Here is a 22,837-nt window from a genome sequence, read left to right as displayed (position 1 = left end):
TCTGGTGGTCATAATTTGCAATCCAGTTAAAAGGATAGCAGAGACTTCTAATGGCTCTTCTGGAGATCTTCAAGCTAGGATGTGTAAGCCTTAATAAATACTTAATTAGAAATCAGCCATTTTCATCTTGAAGAGCTTATAAAGATATTCTGCCGGATACGCTGTCCAACTGTGTCCATTATGAATTTTAAATGAAACTCAGTGCCTGAGGAACCAGGGAGAGTTCCTGTGTACTAGAACTGACCTGCAATTAAAAAGGAAGAAAGCAGTGTACCCTCCTCCTTTCCAAGTTCAGTATCATCAAGCTTTGTATCAAAGCTATCTCTTACACTAAATTGTTTTACCAGAAGGAGATCCGGTGGATGGGATTGTTGTCAGTGTCCTCAATAGGAATCACTTCAAAGGGTTCGTCTTGCCTCTGTTCAGGGTCTTCTTGGTGCTGATTTGAGGAGAACGCACAATGATAGAGGAAACCTGAGTCATATCCACCCTGAAGAGAAGGGCCATAAAGAAGTGTTGACAAAAGAACACTGATGCAGCTGACCAGGTAAGTGCAATCTTCTAAATAATTTTTCCTTTCTTAAGGATCTACTGTAGGATAAAAAATGTTACTTCCAAACAACTAGAGATCCTATTTATCCATAGACAAAATCTATAATGATGACTGGCAATACAACCCATACTACCAATATGTTAAATTCTACCTTCTGCTAGTGAGGGAACAGGTTAGCCTTTGTGCCCAATTCAGGCATCACAAAGAATAGTACCTATTAGAATTTACTGAGTAACCTGAGCTGGAGTGACACTACTGATTTAATTCAAAACATCACTGAAAACATCAACTATGACAGGAATTCCATGTCCTAGAGATGGCAGGTTTCAAATGAGTTTTCTAAGATACCCAGATATGAGGGGAAGGTTGCCACATCTTGCAACCCCATCAATATGAAATAAAAATTTATTTACCAAGGAAAGCCAAAATTTCCCTGGTGCTGAATAAAACCCACAGAGAATGGGGCTGGGCTCCTCTGGTATGTAGAGAGGCGGCAATGGCTCTTCTTCTTCGGGTTCCTCTTCAGGTTCTTCTTCTATGTCCTTTCCCATCTCCTTTTGCTGCTTTATCCATTCAAGCTTTGCTTTCTCCTTCTCCTGCTTTTTTTTCTCTCTCAGTGCAATCTCCTCTTCCAGCTGTTACAACAAGCAATGAAAGACAGAGACATGAAACTGACTGAAGGAGTCTAATAAATGAAATCCAGGAAGGTCCTGGCATTTATATACACAGAATATCAAAAGAAATCTCTTTTCCTTCAACTAAGCAGAGATCAAACAGACCTCACGGGAATCTTCAGAAGAAATGCCCACTTCTCTCCTCCGAATCATTTTAACTCATGGTCCTCAGAAACAGAAACCATTCTCATGCCTTTAAAAATCTACTGCTATACGGACTCTGCAGCTTAAGCAATGTATTTCAGTGCTTCACCGTCCTTACTGTTAAATAGCTTTCCTTTCATTTTATCTAAAACATCCTTGTTGCAACTTATTATTTTCCATTCCCAGAGGGAAAAAAAAAAAGGGGACAATTAATATTCTTTCTCTCCATAGAAGCCTTTTCTATTTTTTATAAGGCTTACAGTATCTCCCAACAATGTTACTTGATTTGGGCCAAAAAGCTACTTCTTACTCAGAAATACATAGATTTCAATACTGAAGGTTTGTATTTCACATAAAATAAAATGCTCTTCTTAAGTTATAACAAGATAAAAAATTAAGAAATATATAAATGCCAATAATAATAATAATAAAAGATTTCATGTTTGCCTCAAAGCAACCACATGGGTGTTTAATGACTGCTCAGAGGAATTTCCTACAGGGCTACCATCAACCACAAGAAACATACTTTTTCTGAAAATTACCAAAATGAAAATATTTTAAAAACTGATGTGCTAACTTCACTTTCACTAATGTTATCTTCTAATTCCGATAGAAATGCACATCATGCTTTCAGTTTTCTACTTGAATAAACAAACAGTAACTTGTAAATCCAAATGTTGTAACACAGCCACAGATGGACTCTATCTTGCCTTCCTCTCTAAGAAGCTTAGCAAAAATCATATGCTTTAATACAAGAAGTAGAAACTTTTTTAGCTAGTTTTGTTCTCTGAACATGAAATTCCTCCACAGGAGAGTACTTTACCTTGATTCGGGATTTAATGCTATAAAAATGAAAGTACTGTGTTGGCAGGTTTTTGATTTGGTAGGTGGATGCTGTATCCTGTTCCTCAGGGACAGGGGCAGGAACCTGGAGAACAAAGCCATTCTCACAAAGGATGAGCAGCATGCTCTCCATCTGTACAAAAACACATAAAATGCAAGTATGGTGCAGGTGTACAAACGGAATTGGGAGAAAGGGGGAAAAGTCAGTAGATGAACAGGCACAAAACCAAGCTCCAGCCAGGAGGCATTAACTCTTAACTGTGCTGTCATTTAAGTGGACACTTTTAAATGGACGCTAGTAATCAGTGAGCCTCTCACATACTGTGTATCGCAGGCAAAGTTAAGGAATTGAAGACCTTGCCATATACAAAACAAGTATCATTCTGTCATTATCTAGGTAGGAAACGTCATGATGATATTTTGGGAGTTTGGTTAAATTGAAGGATAGATCTGACCCATAAGTTAGGAGGTGAGATTTTATTTTGGTAATTGCTTAAAAATTTTTATGTTTCTATACTATATAAAACCTTTAATACCTTCAAAACTGGGCTGGGAATCTTGCCAGATGCTATTTAGCTTTGAGTTTGTTTGTTTGTTGTTGTAGTTTTAATTTTTGGTACCCGTCAGGTCCCTTAAAATGCCAAGTAAGGAAGAATAGCCAAGATGAAGGTAATAATTTTTTAGTTTTGAGATTTTAAAAGGCAAGTCTTTATGTAGTTTCAATATTCATAAGCTATCTGGAGAACAGAGAGAGTCTTATTTATCTGAACCGTCACTAAAAATGTGCAGAGGGGGTATATTAGAGTTGCTATGGAAACCTTAGCTAGGAATGATATGGTTCTTGTATAAAATTTCAGCCTTACAAACACATTCATTAGATTTATAGTCTTTAATTACCATGGTGCTTATTTTAAAGAGGAAAAAAAAATACTCAGATGCTTTAATCATTTTTAGCCAGTGTTCATACCCAGCAGTGGAGACCTAATACTGATAAACACAATTACTCAGAGGAATCTGAAAAAAATCAAACACATGTTGTGTGATTTTTAGTAGTAGCGAGTATCTTGTCCTCAAGGAAAGGACCCAAAATGTAAATGTCAGACCAAGATCTGTCATTTCTATAGTAAGACAGAGTTCATACCAGCAAGAGTTCTTTTGCCAGCACAGTTTTTTATCTATTCTCACAAACAAGCAATAGCTAAAGTTTGCTGCTGCACACCATTTTTAATGCATCCTGTTGGCCACTTTGTCAGTATTAAATACAATGAACTATCTCCCTTCTAGATAAGATTACTGGGCTGACAAAAAATTCACAAGTTACTTATAAGTTACATCAGATTTTTAAAATAAGTATTAGCAAGAGTCTATTTGAATAATTCTGAACAGCTTCAAATATAGAGCATAAGTTCTCAGAAGTACCCAGAAGTTTTATGAAAGCTTTGTCTGCAATTTCAAATGCCTGTTTTAACATCAACAAGACGCATAGGCAAAAATACTCAAGTAGTGCTTTTCTCAAACAGGAAAAAAAGAAAAAAGAATTTAAAAAAAAGGCACTTGTCAGCTCAAGGAAGGAACTCAAAACACTGAGCAAAATTCAGTGGTTTACATATGTTTCTGCTCTTGATTATCAAAAGTCCAAAATATGTCCAAATTAACTGAATCAGACATACAGCTACACAGGATCTATTTGTCATTCTGAAGCAGCATGCAAAACAAAGCAGCAAAACATCTTTTGCACTGTCTGTAGAGAACATGGCTAGAGTGATAGATCTTTGTCTGTTTTCATTTGAAGTTCTTTTCAAAATTACATTCTGACGCTCAAGGGAAGTAAAAAAAACAAACATGCATTACTCACATGAGAAGGTGGAGACCACTGTAATGCCTGCACAGGCCCAGGGACATGGATGAATCCAATTGGCTCATATTTGTCTTCAACAGCAAAAAAGAAAACTGTTTTGTCTTTACTCTGATGAAAAAATAGAAAAAAAAAAAAAAAAAAAAAAGAGATGATGAGTGAATGAAAGCTGACCAAAAAATCTGAACGATTCTAAGTACTGTATGAAATACATACTTCAGGTGTTTTGTGGCTAGACACAGGGACCTACAAGTGCCTTAGAACTCAGAACTGGATTTCCATGATGATTACAGTAGGATGGGGAATAAAATTCCTGCTCATCTTCCTCCAGGGCCCTACGACTCCACTCGTAGGCTTTAATCGCTGTGACGTGCCTCTGCTGGCATCTCCATCCATGCACGTTCTGCCCATTGTCCCAGGAGCTCACCTAAACCTTGGGCCCAGGTCTTCAGCCCTGGCATGAGCTATGTCATAGGCATGCCTGCTTCCTGCCTGGTATCCTGCTGTTCCCAAGCAGTACTCTGGATTTCCTCGTTTGATTTCCGATGTAGCTTGTTACCTTGCCTTTGACTCGTGATTGCTGGACTGTTGGTGGAAGTGTTTGCTGTCACCAGCCCTGCTCTGCTCACCCAGCTCAGCTCCTGTGGGACTGTGCCCTGTGTTGGGGCACTGCCCTTGCTTGTGTTGAGGCCACCATAGTGGAGCAGCCCCACTGTTGCTGTTCCCAGAAAACCCTCATATTAGGAACGGCTTTCTGAAGTGCTCACTGAGTTGTTCTCTTCACCTTCTGCTTTCATTTATATTTCTCTCATCTCAGTATCACATATATTTACTGTGCAATGCTGTCATACACCTGCTCGTTACAGAGGTGATTTGTAAGACATGACAGCACAGGCTGATTTCTGATACTAAGAAAATCCAGAACTGGTGCACAAGATGAAGCACGGCAGCTTGAATTTTGTACCAAATGAAATACATGGCAATCAAAGAATATGAAACTGTAACTGAAATGCTCATGGCTGAAGGCCAGCTTTTAAAAAGAGATACCCCACTGAGCAGAAGTCATTTCAGAGCCTAGCAGGCACACTGACAACCTGATCGGTCAATCGTGCTGTAATGCAAACCAGTGTTGGGTAGCAGCTGGACTGCTGCCAAGGTGGTGTACAAATGAACTTGCTTTTACTAAATCCAAAATAGTACTAAACTAATTCCAAAATATGCCAAATGCATCTTCAAAACAGATTACAGAATTCATGCTAAATAGTCTAGTAATTCACAGAATGATGGTATGGATTGCATGGTTGGTTTCCTTCATGTAACAAAGGTGTGGGCAAACAGATCCATTTCTTCCCCCAGCACTACAGAGAACTACAAGAAATGATCAACAGCAATAATGGAAGTATAACTGCATTGTCAGTAACCAAACTTTGTCTTATTTCTTTAAATAATCTCTACAGTTGTGGATTAAAAATAACCGAATGAAGTGATACATACCCCTGTGGCAAGGACATCTCCATCTCGATCATAAGCCAAGGCCGTAACTGCAGAAGTATGAGGTTTGAAGGCTTGTTTCAGATTTATCTCTGCGTTACCTATATTGGTCCGTCCTTTGAGAACGGCCAGTCCTTCGGGATCATAAATTTCAATTATGCGGACAACGCCATCTTCAAAGCCCACAGCAATTAGACCTCCTTTAGGATTTGCCTTTGAGTGGAAGAATGAAGAAGAAAAAAAAACAAACTCAATGTACATCAGTGAGTTTAGAATAAAAAAAAAATTGTGTCACATGTTTTGGTGTTAACCTGTAACTCACCATACATAGACATGGCATTAAAGCACAAAGAATGTTCCATACATGGGAAAGCTGGTTTATCCTTTCTAATATGCTACCATAAAGAGCTGGGGCATACTAGGGGTGGGAGGAGGTTGTTATATTTATATATATATGTATATATGTATATGTATATGTATATTATACTGATGACATGCCTTTGGAACTGGCAATGTCAGTGAGGGTGTAGTTGCAATTTATGAGGAAAAGGTGTTTCATATTAATCTACTTATGTATCAGCATCATCTTCTTAAGCAGAAAAGTTGGAACTCAAAAAGGAATAATTATATTCAGGGTAGTATAATATTTGGCATTGAATGTAAGCACAATTTCTGAAGAGATGAGGGCACAGACTTGATGACATCCAACAGGATCCCAAGATCCTTCTCTGCAGAACTTCTTTCCAGCTGGTGGGCCCCCAGTCAGTACTCATGTCTGTGGTATTCCTCCCCAGATGCAGGACTTTGCATTTTCCCTTGTTGAACTTCATGAGATTCCCCTCAGCCCAAATCCCCAGCCTGTCCAGGTTCCTCCAAACGGCAGTACAGCTATCTGGTCTATCAGCTACTCCTTCCAGTTTTGTATCATCCACAAATGTGCTGAAGGTGCACTATGTCCCAGCATCCAGGTCATTAATGAGGAGTATTGGTCCCTGTAACAACCCCTGGGGTACACAACTAGACTTACTTCTAACTAGACTTTGTGCTGCTGATCGCTACCCGCCGGGGCCCGGCCATTCAGGCAGTTTAAAATCCATGTCACTGTTCACTTACATAACCTGCACTTTGCCAGCTTGCCTATGAGGATGTAACAGGATGCAGGTGTTTAAAAATATGTGGAACAAAATTTTCTTAGCACAAATTTTCAAATACATTCAAGCACTTTAAACTACGGGTAAGTATCTAATGGGATTTTAAAAGAGGCTAGCTAGACTAAGTATTTCTAATTTTTTCAGCCTATGCTTAGTACCAACTTTTGTAAAAACTGATCTGAATCAGTTTTGTAATGTACAATTTATTGTGGTGATCAGCTTACCTCTTGAATGTAGAGGTCACCACCTAATAGCATCCCTACAGGTCTGCATGACAAGAATTATAGTCACAAGACTATAATGATGACTACCCTTGCCTTGGAAATTCAAGAAAAGCACTTTCCTCCATAAATTTACTTACAACGAAGCTGCCAGGCTTGCTATGTTTCCTTAAGAACATAACTAGACACTATTTTAATTAAAATTAGCAAATATGTCTAAAACTGATAGACCCCACACTCTACAAATGATCAGTTCTGGTGACATTTTTTTATGATTAATCTCCAAATGTTTGTGGATTGTCTGTGCTGTCATTTTGAAATGTGTTAACTAACTCATTTTAATTGACAATTACTTGGCTTGGATTAAATAGAAGCTGTTAGCTTATAAACTATCATTTCTTCCTGGACTGAATACAGAGATCTGATTTTAAAATCTCACGAAGACACGAAGTTGGATACATGACAATCCACAGTAAAGTCAAACTGTGCATATATATACTATATACATACATACTACTACAAAAGCTTATGGACACATGCTACTACAGTAAATTCCAGCATGGTCTAAACAGTAACTTCTTTAAGGTTTTATATTGTGAGCACCTTTCTTTATGCTTGCAGGCTCGTAGTCCCTTTATGATTTTTTCTTAACATACACAAAAGAAAAAACTTACACCACGAGGTGCCCATGTCAGTGCTGTTCCTCCTTGTTTAAACTGAATTTCACTCAGCTGACTGTTGCTGATGAAATCATAGATACGCACTGACCCTGTGTGGAAAGGAAATAATAGGAATTTATTTCTTGCAGCGTCATTTCCATTTTAAGATTCATGGTGAAACGTCTATTTATTTGAATGAAAAGCTGGATGGAAAGTTATTAATTTTTCTCTTTGAGTACCAAACGTCCATCTGGAAAGACATTCCTGGTGGTTACAGAGTACCACAGCTATCAAGGTGCTCATCAACAAAACATAAGCTTTCTTCACTCTTTAGCTTACACACTCCCGTGAGTTGTCACGGCTGAGGCGTGTAATAAGAAGTCCCATGCTGACCACCATGCACAATTTTCGAGTAATCACAGAACCGTCGCCTACTCTAAGGGAAATCTGTACTGTCAACATAGGAAAAGATGATACGCTACTAGCTGGAATTGCCTAAGGAGCAAAATATTTAAATGGATGAAAATGGGAGGTTGTCCAAAAAGAATCCGTTTTCATCAAAGGTGAAATTAACAGATTGGTAGACACATATATTGGTCTGCATAAAATTCCATTCCAGATGGCATATATCCTAAGTATCATTTGCTCAACTGGTACAAATTTGTCTTCAGGCTAGAAGTGCATATATATTGTATAACACAGGCAAATGACAAGATACGGCTGACAAGAATTGAGTTAAAGACCTTGTAGCATTTTCTGAGCAGCATGAATGACATTGTTAATGTTCTGGCCTGTGATTCTTCTTTCAAACTATGGTAAAGCTAACAGTAAGAAACCTAAATACCACAATTTATATAAGTTAAATTAATATCTGTAATTACACATTAGCTGTTGTTGAGATCAAGATAGTTTTTGCATTTTCTAAGAAAGCCACAAATATTACTATTCATAACAACTTACACAATCCTAGAAATGTAATTTAGTAATTTCTTACAAAATAAAGATCCCAACACTTATCAATCCAGAAGCTTCAATACAAATGCTGCTATTCAATAAAAATGTGATCTTTCCAGCTGTTCCTTCAAAACAAACAGAATTTACAAAGCTTCCCATTAAATTTTTCTCTCATTAATATCCCAGGCTTATAAGATTAAGCATTCCCAGTGTATTATTTCAAAACTTTGATAATTTGTCTTAACTGTAAAAGTAGTGATCCAAGAATAACAGTTGATAGTACACTGACTTTTCAAGAGCAAATACAAAACTTCAGTTCAAAACAGAGTAGTTCCAAACCTAGCATCATTGCTCTGCAAAAACAATAATGACAGTGGTATTGGAGGAAAGGAATTACTTACGATCGAGAGCAGTGGTGGCCATAAGGTATGTCACAGGAGAGACACTCACAGCCTCAATCCTTCCGGAGTGAAAGGTATACACGCACTCTGGATCACGGGTCTGCAGTGCAAAACAGAAAACCAGAAATTCTGCTATGTGCTGGAGTTGCACTTATAAGTTATTACCAGCTGTACCTTTGGAAGGCATGAGTTCTTTGTTTTAAAAAAGAATAAAATCAAATGTTCATAAGAAGATCATGAGCAAATTAGTATAGGAACATTAAGCTATTTCAAAATCCCATCATTTTCTATGTGTAAATAAGGGGAAATACAGGAAAACCACTTTCATTAAGTGGTTTCAGACCTGAAATGAGTATTTTCAGTACAGAGTTGTTGCTCTAAAGGCAACGAAAATGCTCCCAGTCCTAGCCTTATACTGCCTTGGAAATCTTTTCATCATCCAAGGAATTCTAGTTTTTGTCATGTATCTTTTACGTTAGTTTTTATATCATTTTTATACATCTCTTTTTACCATGAAATTCTTGGAACATTATTTATCTGTTAGGCAGAACTTTATTCCAATCAAAGGGAAAAATCCAATTTACTTCAATGGATTCTGGAGCAAAAACTAAACGCCCTCATTTTACCTTTGTCATTTCTTTCTTCATCAAAAACATCTCCAGCAGTAATACTAGTAGCCAGCTGGATAAAACATACCAAGTGCACTTCATTTTCTCCTTGTTTTTCCTAGTTCTTCATGTCATTTACACGCAACAGTAATGACTGTTTCAAATACACCTAACTAGATAGGGTATGTAAGTACTCCTTGAACTCACTTCCTGCACTGATGCAACTTTTATTTCCAGTTTATGAAAATATAATTCCTGTATGATAAATTTTAGTTGCCAAATTCGAATTAAGGAAGCAAATCTCAGTAATGACTTTTGATAATGCTGCACAATCATTATAATCAATAATATTATGAAAATATTTTTTTAAAGAAGAAAAATCTTATCAATGCTAAAATTTCAAGCTGTGCAACTTCACTAAACACAAAACTTCACACTAACTTCTACACACTAAACTTCATTGTAGATGAATCCCATATAGTTAATTGAAGCAACTGAAAAGGAATTGAAATAAATCAGAAGAAAAACAAAAATGAACTTACCATATTTGAAAAAGTCAAATCCAGCTTCCAGATTGCTCCATTGGCATCCTGAAGAAGCAAAACCAAAACATGTAACCTGAATATTTTCAAACTCATGGAAGTAAGATTGCCTACAAAGACTCCTTAAAAGTTCTTCAGTGATTATCATTGTGAAACTGAAATGACTGAAGGTAGTGCTACTGGCCCTATCAGTCCTATCCATCAATTCAGGATAATAGAGCTTGGATAATAGATTTTGACATTCTCCTACTCTTATGCAGCTCTGGCTCTGCAAGTCAAGTTACCAAGATTGAAATCTACAGAAAAGAGATATATTGACCTGTAAGGTACTCCTGCTATAACTAAGCATTACTTCTCTCATTCTGTGTTTCTCCACAGGGCTGTACATACTTCAGGGTATCATACCTGGGCATACCAAATGGGCTGCCCACTGTCATGAACTTTTGACATGAAATTCAGACTGACGTTCCTGCCAACGTGAAGTTCATTCATAGGCTCCACCTCCAATAACCCTGTGTCATCCACAGAATCAGCAGCATCTATTGTCTCAAAATTCCATACCTTCATGGAATGAAAACAAAAAATGAGAAGAAAAAAGACTGGGTTTTTATTAGGTCAGATTATGCTTTCATATACAATTGATATGGAAATTCAAAACCATAAGAAACCAGGGGAGGGTAGAATCTATAGGTGAAGATGACACCTGTCACATCTGCCTCGCTGTTCTGAATCTAACCTAAAACAGTGAGAATCAGCAAATATTATCTCATACAATTGGGTGCAATGTAAAGTATATCCAAAAGTTCCCTCTCCAATTCTGATATAACAATAGATTAAATGCAGCCCTGGCACTGGCAGAACAACACATGGCAACCTCAGAGCTACAGAAATTAAATGATACCTGACAGCTCTGAGCATTGCTCATACTGAGGCAGCATGGAAGAAAGAATGGAAAATCCAACACATCCATGTTCTTCTCTGTGGTATAAGTCAGTTGGCACCTTGGAATCAGGTGAATTTTCCTAATGGGCTAAGATTGATTTATGAAATACAACAACAAAAACAGGGTGTTTGGAACCTTCTGTTGTCTAGAGCAGCTTCCTGGTGATTATCTGGGTCTCTAAAACATGAGCAGAAGACACGTCTCTCCTTAAAGAGCAAGTAAACAAGATAGCAAAATCCTTGACAATTGACAGATGAGATCAGAAACTGGTATAGATACGTAAACCATTTGGACCTTAATTTATAGAATTATGTGTTAACTTCAGGATGCCCAATGCTTTTTCTTTTGATTGTTCCTCTATTTCATTGCATGCATCTCTGAGATAAAACGAAATCAAAATTAACTAATGACTTTAATAAAGTTATTTTATTAAAATGATCAGAAAAATTATTTCAAGTACTGTCATAGTTTATCATTTGAAATAACACCAAAGTACTATTAGGTCTGAAAATTATAAAGATTAACCAGAACAACATATGAAAAAAAGTGTTAGAGTGCAGGGAAGACCAAAGCTTTTAGAGAAACACTGAAAATTATTTTGATTTATTTTAGTAGAAGGTCATTTATTTACCACTGTGAAACAGAAAATGTTGTGTAAACAATACTTGATTCAAACATTTACACTGGAGATGCGTCTGTATTCTATTCTAAAAAAAAAAAAAAAAAAAAAAAAGTCACTCGTAAAGCAACTGTAGTGCAAAAATGCCCCTATAAATGAGCTCCAGAAAAAAATAAAAATAAAAATAAATTACCTCCCAACCAAAAATTTGCACACCTAAAGGCAGAGCAAAAGAACTCACTCGAATGAAGCCATCTTGTCCAACAGTGGTAAGTTCTCCTTCGTCCAAAACTAACTGGGTGATAGGGCCACTGTGACAAGGCTTGTGTCCGGCTCGACAGAGCTCTACTTTGATGAGGCCCCCTTCCCAAAGCAGCAAGTTGCCCCACTCAGACCCTGAGATGACCTTCAACGCAAAGGAAGAGAAACACTTAAGCACCTGCACTTAACCATACAGAAATATATGCAAAAAGATGGTTAACATTTGTGGCTTCCTTCTACAAAAGCATTAAATTAATAGCAGTGTACAGATATTTCCAAGAGAAGGTGTAAAGGGAGACATGATTCACCTTTTTAGGAATATGTCATCATTTACATGCACTGAAATGGTTGAGATTAGGGCTAACACACTATTTTTGTACACTACGGTTTTCACTACCCCATTAGAGAAGCCTCAGCTCTAAGCCAACAGAGATCTTTTGTCTGGGAATTACAATATTAACCGTATTTTTCAGTTATTATAATGCAAGCATTTTCTGTGGCAAATTAATGTCAATATTAGGTTATCAGAGAAGTGCACTGAGGGTCTAATTCATATCTCTTTGAAGCAAATAGTAATTCTCCAACTAACTCAGTAGACTTTATATCAAAACCTGAGAGGGAACATAAAATCAATTAAACTTGTTCTGACTTACCTTCCCATCAGGTAGCTCCACATACCCTATAATGTCAGTCACTGGTGTTTTTCCAAACCTGCCCAAAGCTCCTTGCAACTTGAGACCAGTGAATGTGAGAGCCATCTTCCAGAACCTGAGTTTAGAAAACACATCCCTCTGATAAAAGGCTACCTAGACATGCTCTTTACTCTCTCAGACATTATTATAATCTTACCAGGGATGTCATTTTATGATGTTCATTTATTATTCTTTTTTTTCCACAGGAGACCTTGGGGTTTTCTTTTTAAAATTAGGTAAAACTTTGTAACCTCACAAACTTTTCCATATCCTACCTCTATGAAAAACCTGGGAGGAGGATTTGCCATGGGTAGAACGAAGACTAAGCTATTATTTAAAATAAGTGTAAAAACCATAGCTATATCTTTCCTGATACAACCAATACATGTAATTATAATAATGTCTATTATAGTCTTGCTATCCCCACTGTGTGATGTTCAACTTTGTAAATCCAAGGGACCAAGCTCCTCGCTAAATTTCATACAAGTACCACCATGCACTTGAGCATGACTGTAAAATCTCATTGAGCAAAAACTTTTATCATAGATCTTCACAGCCATTTCTATTTAATTATATTATTTTTAGCAATAAAAAGATAGCTTTAAACTACTGCATTACAGAAAAAATAACATCTACAGCAAATAGGGATGGCGCAGGAGACATCACATTTAAGATAGGTGTTAGAAATTGGAATTTGAGTCCACATCTGTGTTAAGTGTAATGTATATCTCTGTTATAAGGCTGTATCAGAGTTTATTCATAGCATTCTAGCTCAAAAGAAAGTTTATAAGAGAGTTTGTTTTCTCAAATTCCATAAATAACCTATTCTAAACCACTTCAATTCTAGGTCTAAATAAGTGATTTCTTGTTTCAGACCCACCTTGCAACCAAAATATAGAGCACATCTCAGATTTTCCTCTGATTCCTCTACAAAATTCAGAGAAATTTTATGAAAGTATCATTTCTATTACAATAGCATCCAAGTCATATCTTAAGTAACTGCTGTTTTAACACTGAACTTTGGATAAACATAGAGCACAAAGCTAGTCCTTGTCCCAAAAAGTTTAAAGCTCTCACTTATTTTTTTATTACAAAAGAATCCATGAACTTACCAAAGGAGGCAGTGTATGGAAATACACCTTTTGTAAAGTTCATTGTGAGTTTTTGGTGGTATCAGTGGCTTTCTGATCCATGACATGGAAAACAGTTCTAACGTCTGCCCAAACAGCAGCTGAGTTCAATAAATCAAAGGTAGAAAGCCCAGATGGCAAAGGAGGCATGTATGCTATGTTAACAGCTAGAAGATATGTATATATACATATTTTTGTATTAAGTCTCCCCAATGCTTGTTGGAATTACAGAAATGGAGCCAGTAGAATAGGTATCCAATGCTAAGCATCATCAACAGCAAAGGTGTTTAAAAGACTTCACTGGCTGAAGGATTTAAAGAACTTTCTTGTTTTTGTAATTACAATAGGTAAAATAAAAAATAAAATTCACTGCTGGTGAATGTTTGCTAACAATACATTTCTGCTAGTCATCATCTAGACATTATGACTTTAGAGTTGATATGTATTAATCATAGCTGGCAAACCTACCTGATGTGTCCTACTCCCACTGTAGTTAGCTGTTCTTCATTATCAGGAGAAAATGTGACTCTGTAAACATCCTGTGAAAAAGCTTTTGACCTTAACACAATCTTTTCTTGTTTCCAGTCCCAGATAGTCAACATGTAGTCAGGGCTGCTTCCAATACTGGCCAGCAAAGTGCCAGCACGGTTGAAATCGCCAAAAACATAGGCTTTCTCTGTTCCACCTGAAGAAATGTACAAGCCCCAGTCCACACATGCATGGAAAAGAGGAAAAAAAAAACAATAGGAAAATATGTTTAAAAGGAGCTCAATGTTCACTGCAGTTTGTGTTGTTTTTTTTTTTCTTTTTTTTTTTCTTTTTTTTTTTTTTTCCCACTACTTAATAGTTCTTATTTGGTTATTTCTACTGAATAAAGGCTTTCTCCTGTCCAACAATGAAAAAGCTGGAAAACAGTGTTTCCTATTCTGCTGTGAAGTACCAAAGGTTTGTAGTTCTTTCTAAACTTAAACACTACTCCATCTGCTGGGATCTATAAATGCTGGCCCATTTGTGTAAAATGAAAATAGTACTTTTTACACTACCTCGTAGTATTCTGTAGGGCCTCAGTGAAGGATAGTCGTAGATGATGAGGTTTGGTTTCTCTCCTTTTTCTCCTACTGCGAAGTACTGCTTAGTAGGGTGTGCCTTGAAAAAGGAAAAGTCCTGTTGCATGTTGTAATGACACCTTTGTCTTTATTCTGCTAGTTAAGTTACTGTATTTGCTCACACATTAGTCAAAAGATATTGCTTTACATACTTGGTTGCATTTTTCTGTATGTTTATCCTGAACAACTGCCAATCTATTGCTCAATACCAGAATAAAGTTACTATACAAACACAATGCACACAAAAACCATCATGCACACAAAATGGGATTATTGTGCATATACTGCACAATCATGACAAACTGTGAAACTGAACAATAATCTCTTATTATGCATGCTTTTGCTATTTCTACCTCACTCAACACACCAGCTGGTTGTACCATGCGCATCATTTGGGTCAGCAGCCATCCATGTACCATAATTTTCCAGGAAAGGCTGCTTATAATGGAGCAGAACAGTCTGAGGCTGATATCCTGAAAGCCTTGCTCATATGGAATACAACATGCTCACGTGGAATACAACTGAGAGATGGAAGAGCTATTCACAGGGAAAGGTGCCACAAAACCAAAGAAAACATTTGAGATTCAGGCTTTCATAGGAGTTTATTAGAGTGAAACAAGATACTTCTTAATTTTCTAAATGTTAACTGCAGGCAAGACACTAAATTAGTGTCAGCTGTGAATAGGTGAAATTAAAGTGTTCAATAAAAAAAGTTGGTATGAGCCAAAATACTAAAATAAGAAAATAAGAATGTAATAGGGGCTAAAATGAATCCTAGCTGGCACCTGTCAGTCCTTCAAGGTACCTGGGCCTGAGAAAGGTACGCAGATATTTGTGCTCTGCCAATCATACTGACAGGCTGAATAGCTTGAATAGGTCCTGAATAGGTACACACATCCCTTTAATCTGTACCATTTTCTTAAGTATATGCATGTGCAACTACAGAGACCATCAAGCAACCAAGAGACCATGCCAATTTATAGAGAGGGACTAGCATCCTAAAACAAGAAAAGAAAAAAAAGCCATACCGTGATAAACCCAATTCCACCTCCACTGCTGCTCCGGAGATAACTTTGAGATTCAGTTTTCAGGTCCAGGAGCACTACCTGGTTGCCTGCTATATATAGCAGCGTTTGGCTGTCCATCACCATCAGGTTTACACTTCGTTTGCAGTCATATCCAAAAGAATGTCTGAGAACAATGTAATAAGGAAAAGATTTGACGCTGGCTTTCTAGAAAAGCTTACTAAGTGGACAGAAATGTTTAAACCAAAACTGAGATTAATACTGAGCCTGGTGACTAAAAGGCTAATGGCAATAGTTTTCTTCAATACACAGCAAAGGTAAACTATATCAAATCTCTATAACTGAGGGGAAGGCAGAAGTGTAGACCTTCTAAAACTTGTGATCCATCCTTCCATCTCCATTACAGGGTACACTTCTTGCCTCTGCTGGATTTGTTGGGGTTGCAAGGAATTCATATTCTACCAGTTCAGCGATCCCTTCTCAAACAAAGTATAAGAAAGGTGCATCACATTACTTGTAACTATTCTACAGTTGAGAGTCCAAACCAAGGAGCTACTCAGGCTCACTTGTTAAATGTCTACATGCAAACGTAGAGAAGGGGAAATCCAGTCTTGAACAGGAACTTCTCTGTGTCTGCAGAGAAAACCACCAACACTTGTGAAATTCACATATCGTATCCAACCCGACTGTACCTAGCAAAGAACTTATTACAGCTCTCAACTGATTGGCGTCACTTCCTTCATTCCACCCAGTCTAGGTCTTTTGAGCAGCAGGCTACAAATCTACATAGTTTCTTCTGCACTTCTTTTTTAGCAGTTCTGTGTAGAAATACAAGGTACACCACTGTGTACCCCAGCTGCTTGGGGAACAACAGTATATAAAGGCAGAGCTTTCCTGGGGATATTCTTACCCTAGTTCTCTGCCTAATCACACTACCTTGGCTGATCTACTTCTATGGGAGTACTTACTAAAGTAATAATTATGCCTAATAAGAAATATTTATGAGGTCTAGACAATGTTTAAGATTAAATTCATCCAGGACCATGACTGGTCAGGATTCTTAACTATGTTTCAACCAAAGGTATCCTACTAACACAACACAGGGTACTCCACGTTATACAATTTTAAGAATGCATGTTAAGAAATCCTTAGCTTTAAATCTGCACAGTTTTCCTCAACAGAAAGGATACTCAAGAGTAAGAAGGTTAATTGGTATCCCAGAGTCTTCAGTGACAAATGGCCGTGAATATACATCTTCACGGTTATAGAAGAAGTTTTCTGATATTTTCTTTTCTATCTTTTCAGGCCTTTTTTCTGCCTTTGGGGCTACTTCACTATTATCTTCTTCTTCCAAGTAATCCGCTGCATGTCAAAAGTGGGAATATAAAGAAAATTTATACTCAGCATAAATCAGCATAGCTGAAAACGGGGGCATTTTGTCTTAGTGACAACCTGTTTTGAACAGCCTATAGCAAGCCCTCCCCCACATTTTAAAGACGTTTTAAAGTCACTGTAAATACTCAAATTTGAAGAACTTACAGGAAAAAAAATAAAAAGAGAATGTTTTAAAAAACATTGTTTTTAATACTGAAGCTTTCTTTGGTGCTTAGGTCTCTGCTTTAGAAACCAAACAGTATTGTAATTATCTCTTTTCAGCAGCTATTGAATGCACATAATCATAGAAAACAACTAGTAAAAGCACATACTCTTTGCTCTTTCACAGGCAGCAGGCCTCCATAAGACATCATTGTCCCAGAAAACGCATACTGCTGATGCCTGACCAAGCGCAGTTCTTCACTGTGATGCAGAATACTGCCAACTTGAATTTCAAGTAGTCGTAAGCACTTGTTAAAAGTGCGGTCAAGTCAGATACCTCAGACTGAATTCCTATTACCTATTTTGCATGCTTTTCACCTTATGTTAATTTTTTTTTCCTCCTCAACCAGGGGTCAGATACCAGCAAGAGGAAGGAGTGAAATGAAGTACATGAGGTAAACCAACAGAAAACGAGCAGTGAAACTCAGCTGGAGTGTGATGGCACTGGTCTGAGATGATGTTCATAAAAACTGCAGCCAAAAAAAGGAAAACTAGGAAGCAGTGGGATTTTTAAGTTCAAGTCAACATCTCTTCAGTGAAAAGCAGTACCCACCAATGCTCTCTGTGTCTGATTCCACTTCCTCCACATCTTCCTCTTGTTCCTCTGCAGTTGATGGCTCCTTTGGAAGACTAGTTCTGCTTTCTTCTGCAAAGGAAAATTGGGATCATTGTCTCTTGGGTATTAAATCTTGACTGATTTAATACAGTTCTATAGTAGTTAAAAAAAATTAAAAAATAAAATAAAAAAATCCCCTCTATCCAAAAATGGACTTCCTGCTGTTCAGCATCAAGTATAGGCAGAAGCTTGCTTTCAGATAACTATATTTAAAAACTTAGGAGGAGGAAGAAAGGAAACACAGCCCATAACAGGAAAAAGGTATAATAGATCAAACAAATGCCAAAAGTAATATGTCAACGTACGCATCAAAAATCTTTCAAAGTTCCACAGGAGAGTCACTAGTGGATTCTGTTACCCATGCTATCTAAATCTAGCGTGTTAGATGACATGCAGAGTGTACTCAAATAGATGCTGGGCAGAAGCTGCTGTATGTTCAGTACTGGAATCACTACAAAACAGCAGAAAATACTCACGGACACCACTGGGATCTGCCTGTGTACCTTCTGCTGGCTTCTCATCTGCTCCCTTCTGTTCACCTGGAGATGGCATTTCGTCTTTACCTGGTGGCAGTAAAGAGGAATTTCTAGTATTTTTGCTTTCATCTGCCAGTTAGACTATTTTCATTTCCTCTCAAATGCTCTGAGATTCCCTGATATAATATTTGTGTTCTACCTGTATACTACAAATATTAATAATCCTAGGATTTGTCCTACTTTACACGGTGAATTCATTGTTTCAGTTTTTAAACCTCTGGGCTCTGTGTACATCGCTACAGACAGACTTTCATCTAAATACTGTGTAACAAGGGAAAATGAAAATAAATTCACACATTTTGGGGCTTTTCTTTAGGGTACTGGAGTAACATTTGTTTCTGAGATAACAAAACTGTTCTTCCACCTTTCTGGTAGACTTCACAAAAATATCAGTAGATATATATTCTGGGATCATCAGACACCTTGAATGGAGAAGCGGGAGTGATGAATCCTTAAGGGGAAAAAAAAAAGACTTTCTTCAAAACGTTCTATACAGAGTTAATACAATTAACACATTTTAAAAAATAAAAAAATAAAAAAATAAACTGCTTAACTAACTCCCTCCATCAATTCTTCAGCTTTCAGACTATTATTTTCAGAGTGCTACAATTTCCCTAGTTACCCCTGTCCTCTGGGGTGGGAAAGACTTGAAACACAAACCAAGCACGTTCATTATATAAATTTCTCTGAAAGAAGCCAAAGAAGATACATGTTGTGTTTATTCTAAATTGGTTCACTTTTTGATTTCAAATGTGATCTCTATTTCGAAAAACAAAAAAGCCTTAAAATGAACAGGGGAGCAATTCTGTACAAATACTACAGCTGTAAAATACAATCAGAATTCAAGAAATCCATTAGTTGAATTAAAAGAAAATTAAATATTTAAAATAACAACTATAGCCAGAATGAAAATGAATTTCTTTGTGTGTGTGAGCAGGACTTTGACAGCAAGAGAAAGTCCCTAAAAATGCATTTCCCGTTTCTGGCATCGAGTCAGAATCCATTTGGAAAGAGATCTTTTGAGGCGTCTCAGTCTTTTCAGGTATTTCACGAAAGACAAAGTGTCCAAACATAATGCCACCTTCCAGAAAGACAGTGAAGGCAAAGAAATATTGCAGACGTGTCGTTCATTTCACTATATGGTCAACCCACCCTATACAATCTTCATCTGAAGGCTCTGAAGCTTTGCCAGAGTCTGACTTTGCTGCATAATTTCATTTAAGATTTAAAATGAGCTTTTACCCCTCAGGAAAGCTGAGAAAAACTTGGAAATAGCCATGCAGAAAGTTTTACATTCAGAAAACAAATCAAAAGAAAACAATTCCAATATATCTCCAAATATTTAAATGAAATTCACGAGTTTTTAGTGAGCTGATGTCACTGAAGTTGAAGGAATAGTTTCACACTAGTTGCATAAAAATATGGTGGAGTGTTCAGAGACCTGGATTCTCACTCCAAACCCTGAAACGACGTGAACAATTTGTATCAGCTGTTTCACCTTTGGCTGTCTCGCTTATCTCTTGTGAAAAATGAGATGATAATACTTACCCATCTTAGCAAAGTGTTTTGATATCCACAGAGAAAAGTGCTATAACATTTCAAATTATTGTAACTAATTAGCAATCATTTATCTTCTAAAAATTAAGACTAGAATAGTTTTCATTATAAATTAATTCAACTCTGGAAAATGCTTTAGGCTGAAAGAGGGTCTGAACATTTCTGCCTGCATCAATATCTGGGTTTCAGTTACAGAAAGGTACTGCAGGTCACTGTGCATGTTATTGTGATGGCATTCAAACACTGTGCCAATAATAAGAATAATAATAATAATTTGATTTTAAGACTGTGGGGAGGTTCAAGATGGGGAAGTCTACTTTTGTTGCAGATTCTGGGTTTTGTGGATAGACTGATCCACGAAAACTTCCATACACATTCAATGTGATAAATGCACACATCTCTCTGAATGCTGATTTTCTTCTTCTGTATATTTTTTACAAGAAAGTTTTCCTAAATAGCGTAGAATTAAGGCATTTGATACTGAAAACCAAGATAGTGGAAGGTAAAGCTAGTATGACAATTCTAGTGGGGAAAAAACAAGCTGGTAATAAGAAATTTTTGTCAACCCTAATCATACAGTATGCCTTACTAGGATGCTTTCTTTTTTCCCCCTTCCAACCCTAGTAATTCAACATACTGACTTAGAACGCTGTACCAGATCCACATCAGTTGTACCGTCTTGCTTTCTGACAGCTCACTCGGGAGTGAATTCAGGTTTTCTTTGCTTCAGTGGCCAATGCTATAAACTGTGAACTTAGGCAATTTGAGGGAAAATGAAGTTTGGCTGTTCTCTTGGCTACGTTCTCAAAAGCTGCAGATCACCTCAGAATGGAGAAATATGTTCATTCAGGTATGTTCTCTCAGTTATTTCAAAACTAAGATGGTTTGTTGGCAATTTTACTGCCACGCAGAATCCTTACGTACAGAAGCTTCTTCACAAATTTTCAGTAAACTTGGACATTAAGAGACCTCTCTTCTCAAGCAATTGTTTAATTTACGCCTTTATTCCTTGTGAAGGAACTCAGCTGATCCCAGGACTCGGTTTCCCTTTATTGATTCCAGTCCTGACTCCTTTTAGCACAGTACTATAGGCCTTATGGGCTACTCACTACTGTCTTTCTGGCCTGAAGGTAATACTGCCCTAAGGATTGAGATGGTCTGCTATCATGAGAGTTGTCTGCCATGGGGAATTACATGCTTATCATCTGTCCCAGGCTGAAGCGTCTTCCTCAGGTCTAGCTCTGCTTTGGGAAATACCAGATTTCTCTCTATCTGCCAAGCTCTGCTTGTTTAACTCAAGATACAGCCTTCTCAGTTTTTCTGCCTCTTTCCCCCCTTTTTTTTAATGAAAACCACCACACTATTCAACAACTAAGAATTTGTCTTATCCTCCAGACCACGTCACAGCACATCAGCAATTTACTGGGCCAACAATAGGAACATGTGCAAACAATAGAGTTTTGCAAAGCTTAATTTCATTCAAAAATAAATTAAAATCTTTAAGTGCTCATATACACTAATATACGACTGTAACTCAGGCTTAGCTATCCAGTCCTGTCTGTGTATCACTGTGTCTGCATTACCAAAAATTTACTATTAAGAGTCAGTGCCAGGCAATCAACCCAAAATCCCAAGGAAGTAATTTTTCATAATAGAGAGTTGTCTCTTATAACAGAAGACTCGAGAGAGAGGAGACTAACAGACAACACCAATTCTTGCAGCAATTAAGGTGAAGCATATAAAATATTTACTAGCTAGAGACTGAGAGAGCAAGGACAGAGCTACAAAGGATTGAGACACATCACCTTTATTACAGCCTCGTTATCTCTTTTGTTACCCAAGAGAGAGAGAGAGAAAAGAAGGGGACAGGAGAGCTCTGCTTAGAACCTGACTGTTGCTGCATATATTCAAAGTATTTTCCTACACAACGGGAGAAATAAAACCAAACTCTGATTTCCAGCCTGGCAACTGAACCAGCCCTTTGTATGATCCCGATGCGCTGGCTCTGCTTCACGCAAGCAGACGCGTTGAGTTTATTAAAGCCTGCCCTGCGAATAAAGGTTAGTTACCAGTTTTCTATTAAGCGAAAGCACGAAACGTGTCGTATCACCACGGTTACTCATTAACTGGAGGAGAATCATAAAAACGAGCTACAGACGGCACGCCACTGATGCAGCGGGCAGTAAAATTAACTGCCCCTTCACACCCAGCGAGGCAAAAACAACAAACCCCACCACGTTTCAGCAGCAGGGGGTTGCCCACGCCAGCTGCAGAGCTCCCCTCCTGTTTTACTGCCGGGATTCTGGGGCCAGGGGCTACCCTAGGGGCGGGGGGTTCCCTCCGGGCAGCGGGGTCCCCTCACGGGCCCAGCCCCGCCGCCCCCTACCTGGGGCCGGCTCCAGCGCGGCGTCCGCGGTCTCCAGGCAACGGCCCTGGCGGCGCGCGGAGCACTATGGGAGATGTAGTTCGGGGGCCGGCGAGGAGCGGCCGCGCGCATGGGGCGGCCTGCAGGCGGCGGCGGCCGTTAGCCGGGCTAACGGCTGGGGGGCGGGGAGCACGCGGTGGCGCTGCCCCCATCGTGATTTAGAGGCGGTTTTGTGTGGGTTTGGGGCGTATTTTTGAAAAGGAAGATACCTTTCAGGCAGCCTTTTCGAAAACGA

At 38.0% G+C, this 22,837-nt stretch overlaps 1 protein-coding gene and 2 long non-coding RNA genes across 7 annotated transcripts in view; 2 read left to right on the top strand and 1 right to left on the bottom strand.

Annotated features, from left to right (window-relative positions):
• Window positions 1–22,610, bottom strand: part of CFAP44 (cilia and flagella associated protein 44) — a 42,742-nt gene extending 20,132 nt beyond the window's left edge. Inside the window, exons 1-19 of one of the 4 annotated variants that reach the window (XR_004747404.1) lie at window positions 22,564–22,610; window positions 18,985–19,071; window positions 18,561–18,647; window positions 18,022–18,114; window positions 17,063–17,234; window positions 15,876–16,038; window positions 14,785–14,887; window positions 14,210–14,426; window positions 12,573–12,687; window positions 11,900–12,064; window positions 10,502–10,657; window positions 10,097–10,144; window positions 8,947–9,046; window positions 7,607–7,701; window positions 5,564–5,773; window positions 4,070–4,180; window positions 2,195–2,347; window positions 967–1,188; window positions 345–490 (exon numbers count right to left, since the gene is read on the bottom strand). Coding sequence is in view for 3 of the 4 variants with exons in the window: in XM_035314889.1 (XP_035170780.1) it covers window positions 345–490; window positions 967–1,188; window positions 2,195–2,347; window positions 4,070–4,180; window positions 5,564–5,773; window positions 7,607–7,701; window positions 8,947–9,046; window positions 10,097–10,144; window positions 10,502–10,657; window positions 11,900–12,064; window positions 12,573–12,687; window positions 14,210–14,426; window positions 14,785–14,887; window positions 15,876–16,038; window positions 17,063–17,234; window positions 18,022–18,114; window positions 18,561–18,636 (2,345 nt within the window). In the remaining variant the exon portion in view is untranslated. Of the gene's footprint in view, window positions 1–344; window positions 491–966; window positions 1,189–2,194; window positions 2,348–4,069; window positions 4,181–5,563; window positions 5,774–7,606; window positions 7,702–8,946; window positions 9,047–10,096; window positions 10,145–10,501; window positions 10,658–11,899; window positions 12,065–12,572; window positions 12,688–14,209; window positions 14,427–14,784; window positions 14,888–15,875; window positions 16,039–17,062; window positions 17,235–18,021; window positions 18,115–18,560; window positions 18,648–18,984; window positions 19,072–21,982; window positions 22,138–22,563 lie in introns of those variants that run through there. The other 3 variants (XM_035314889.1, XM_035314891.1, XM_035314890.1) reach the window with 3 other exon arrangements.
• LOC118160297 lies at window positions 244–10,686 on the top strand. The gene is made up of 2 exons (XR_004747407.1): window positions 244–547; window positions 10,475–10,686. It is a non-coding gene; the product is annotated as an uncharacterized LOC118160297 (long non-coding RNA).
• LOC118160296 lies at window positions 17,817–22,062 on the top strand. 2 transcript variants are annotated; one of them, XR_004747406.1, is made up of 4 exons: window positions 17,817–17,863; window positions 18,079–18,147; window positions 20,802–21,027; window positions 22,026–22,062. It is a non-coding gene; the product is annotated as an uncharacterized LOC118160296 (long non-coding RNA). The 2 variants fall into 2 exon arrangements; XR_004747405.1 differs by lacking the exon at window positions 22,026–22,062 and having other exon boundaries at window positions 20,802–21,333.
• Window positions 22,611–22,837: the final 227 nt, after the last annotated feature.

This window comes from Oxyura jamaicensis, chromosome 1, assembly GCF_011077185.1.
Source record: "Oxyura jamaicensis isolate SHBP4307 breed ruddy duck chromosome 1, BPBGC_Ojam_1.0, whole genome shotgun sequence".
NCBI lineage: Eukaryota > Metazoa > Chordata > Aves > Anseriformes > Anatidae > Oxyura > Oxyura jamaicensis.
The sequence above is the reverse complement of the archived record's forward strand: the minus strand, read 5'-3'. Positions and strand labels throughout refer to the sequence as shown.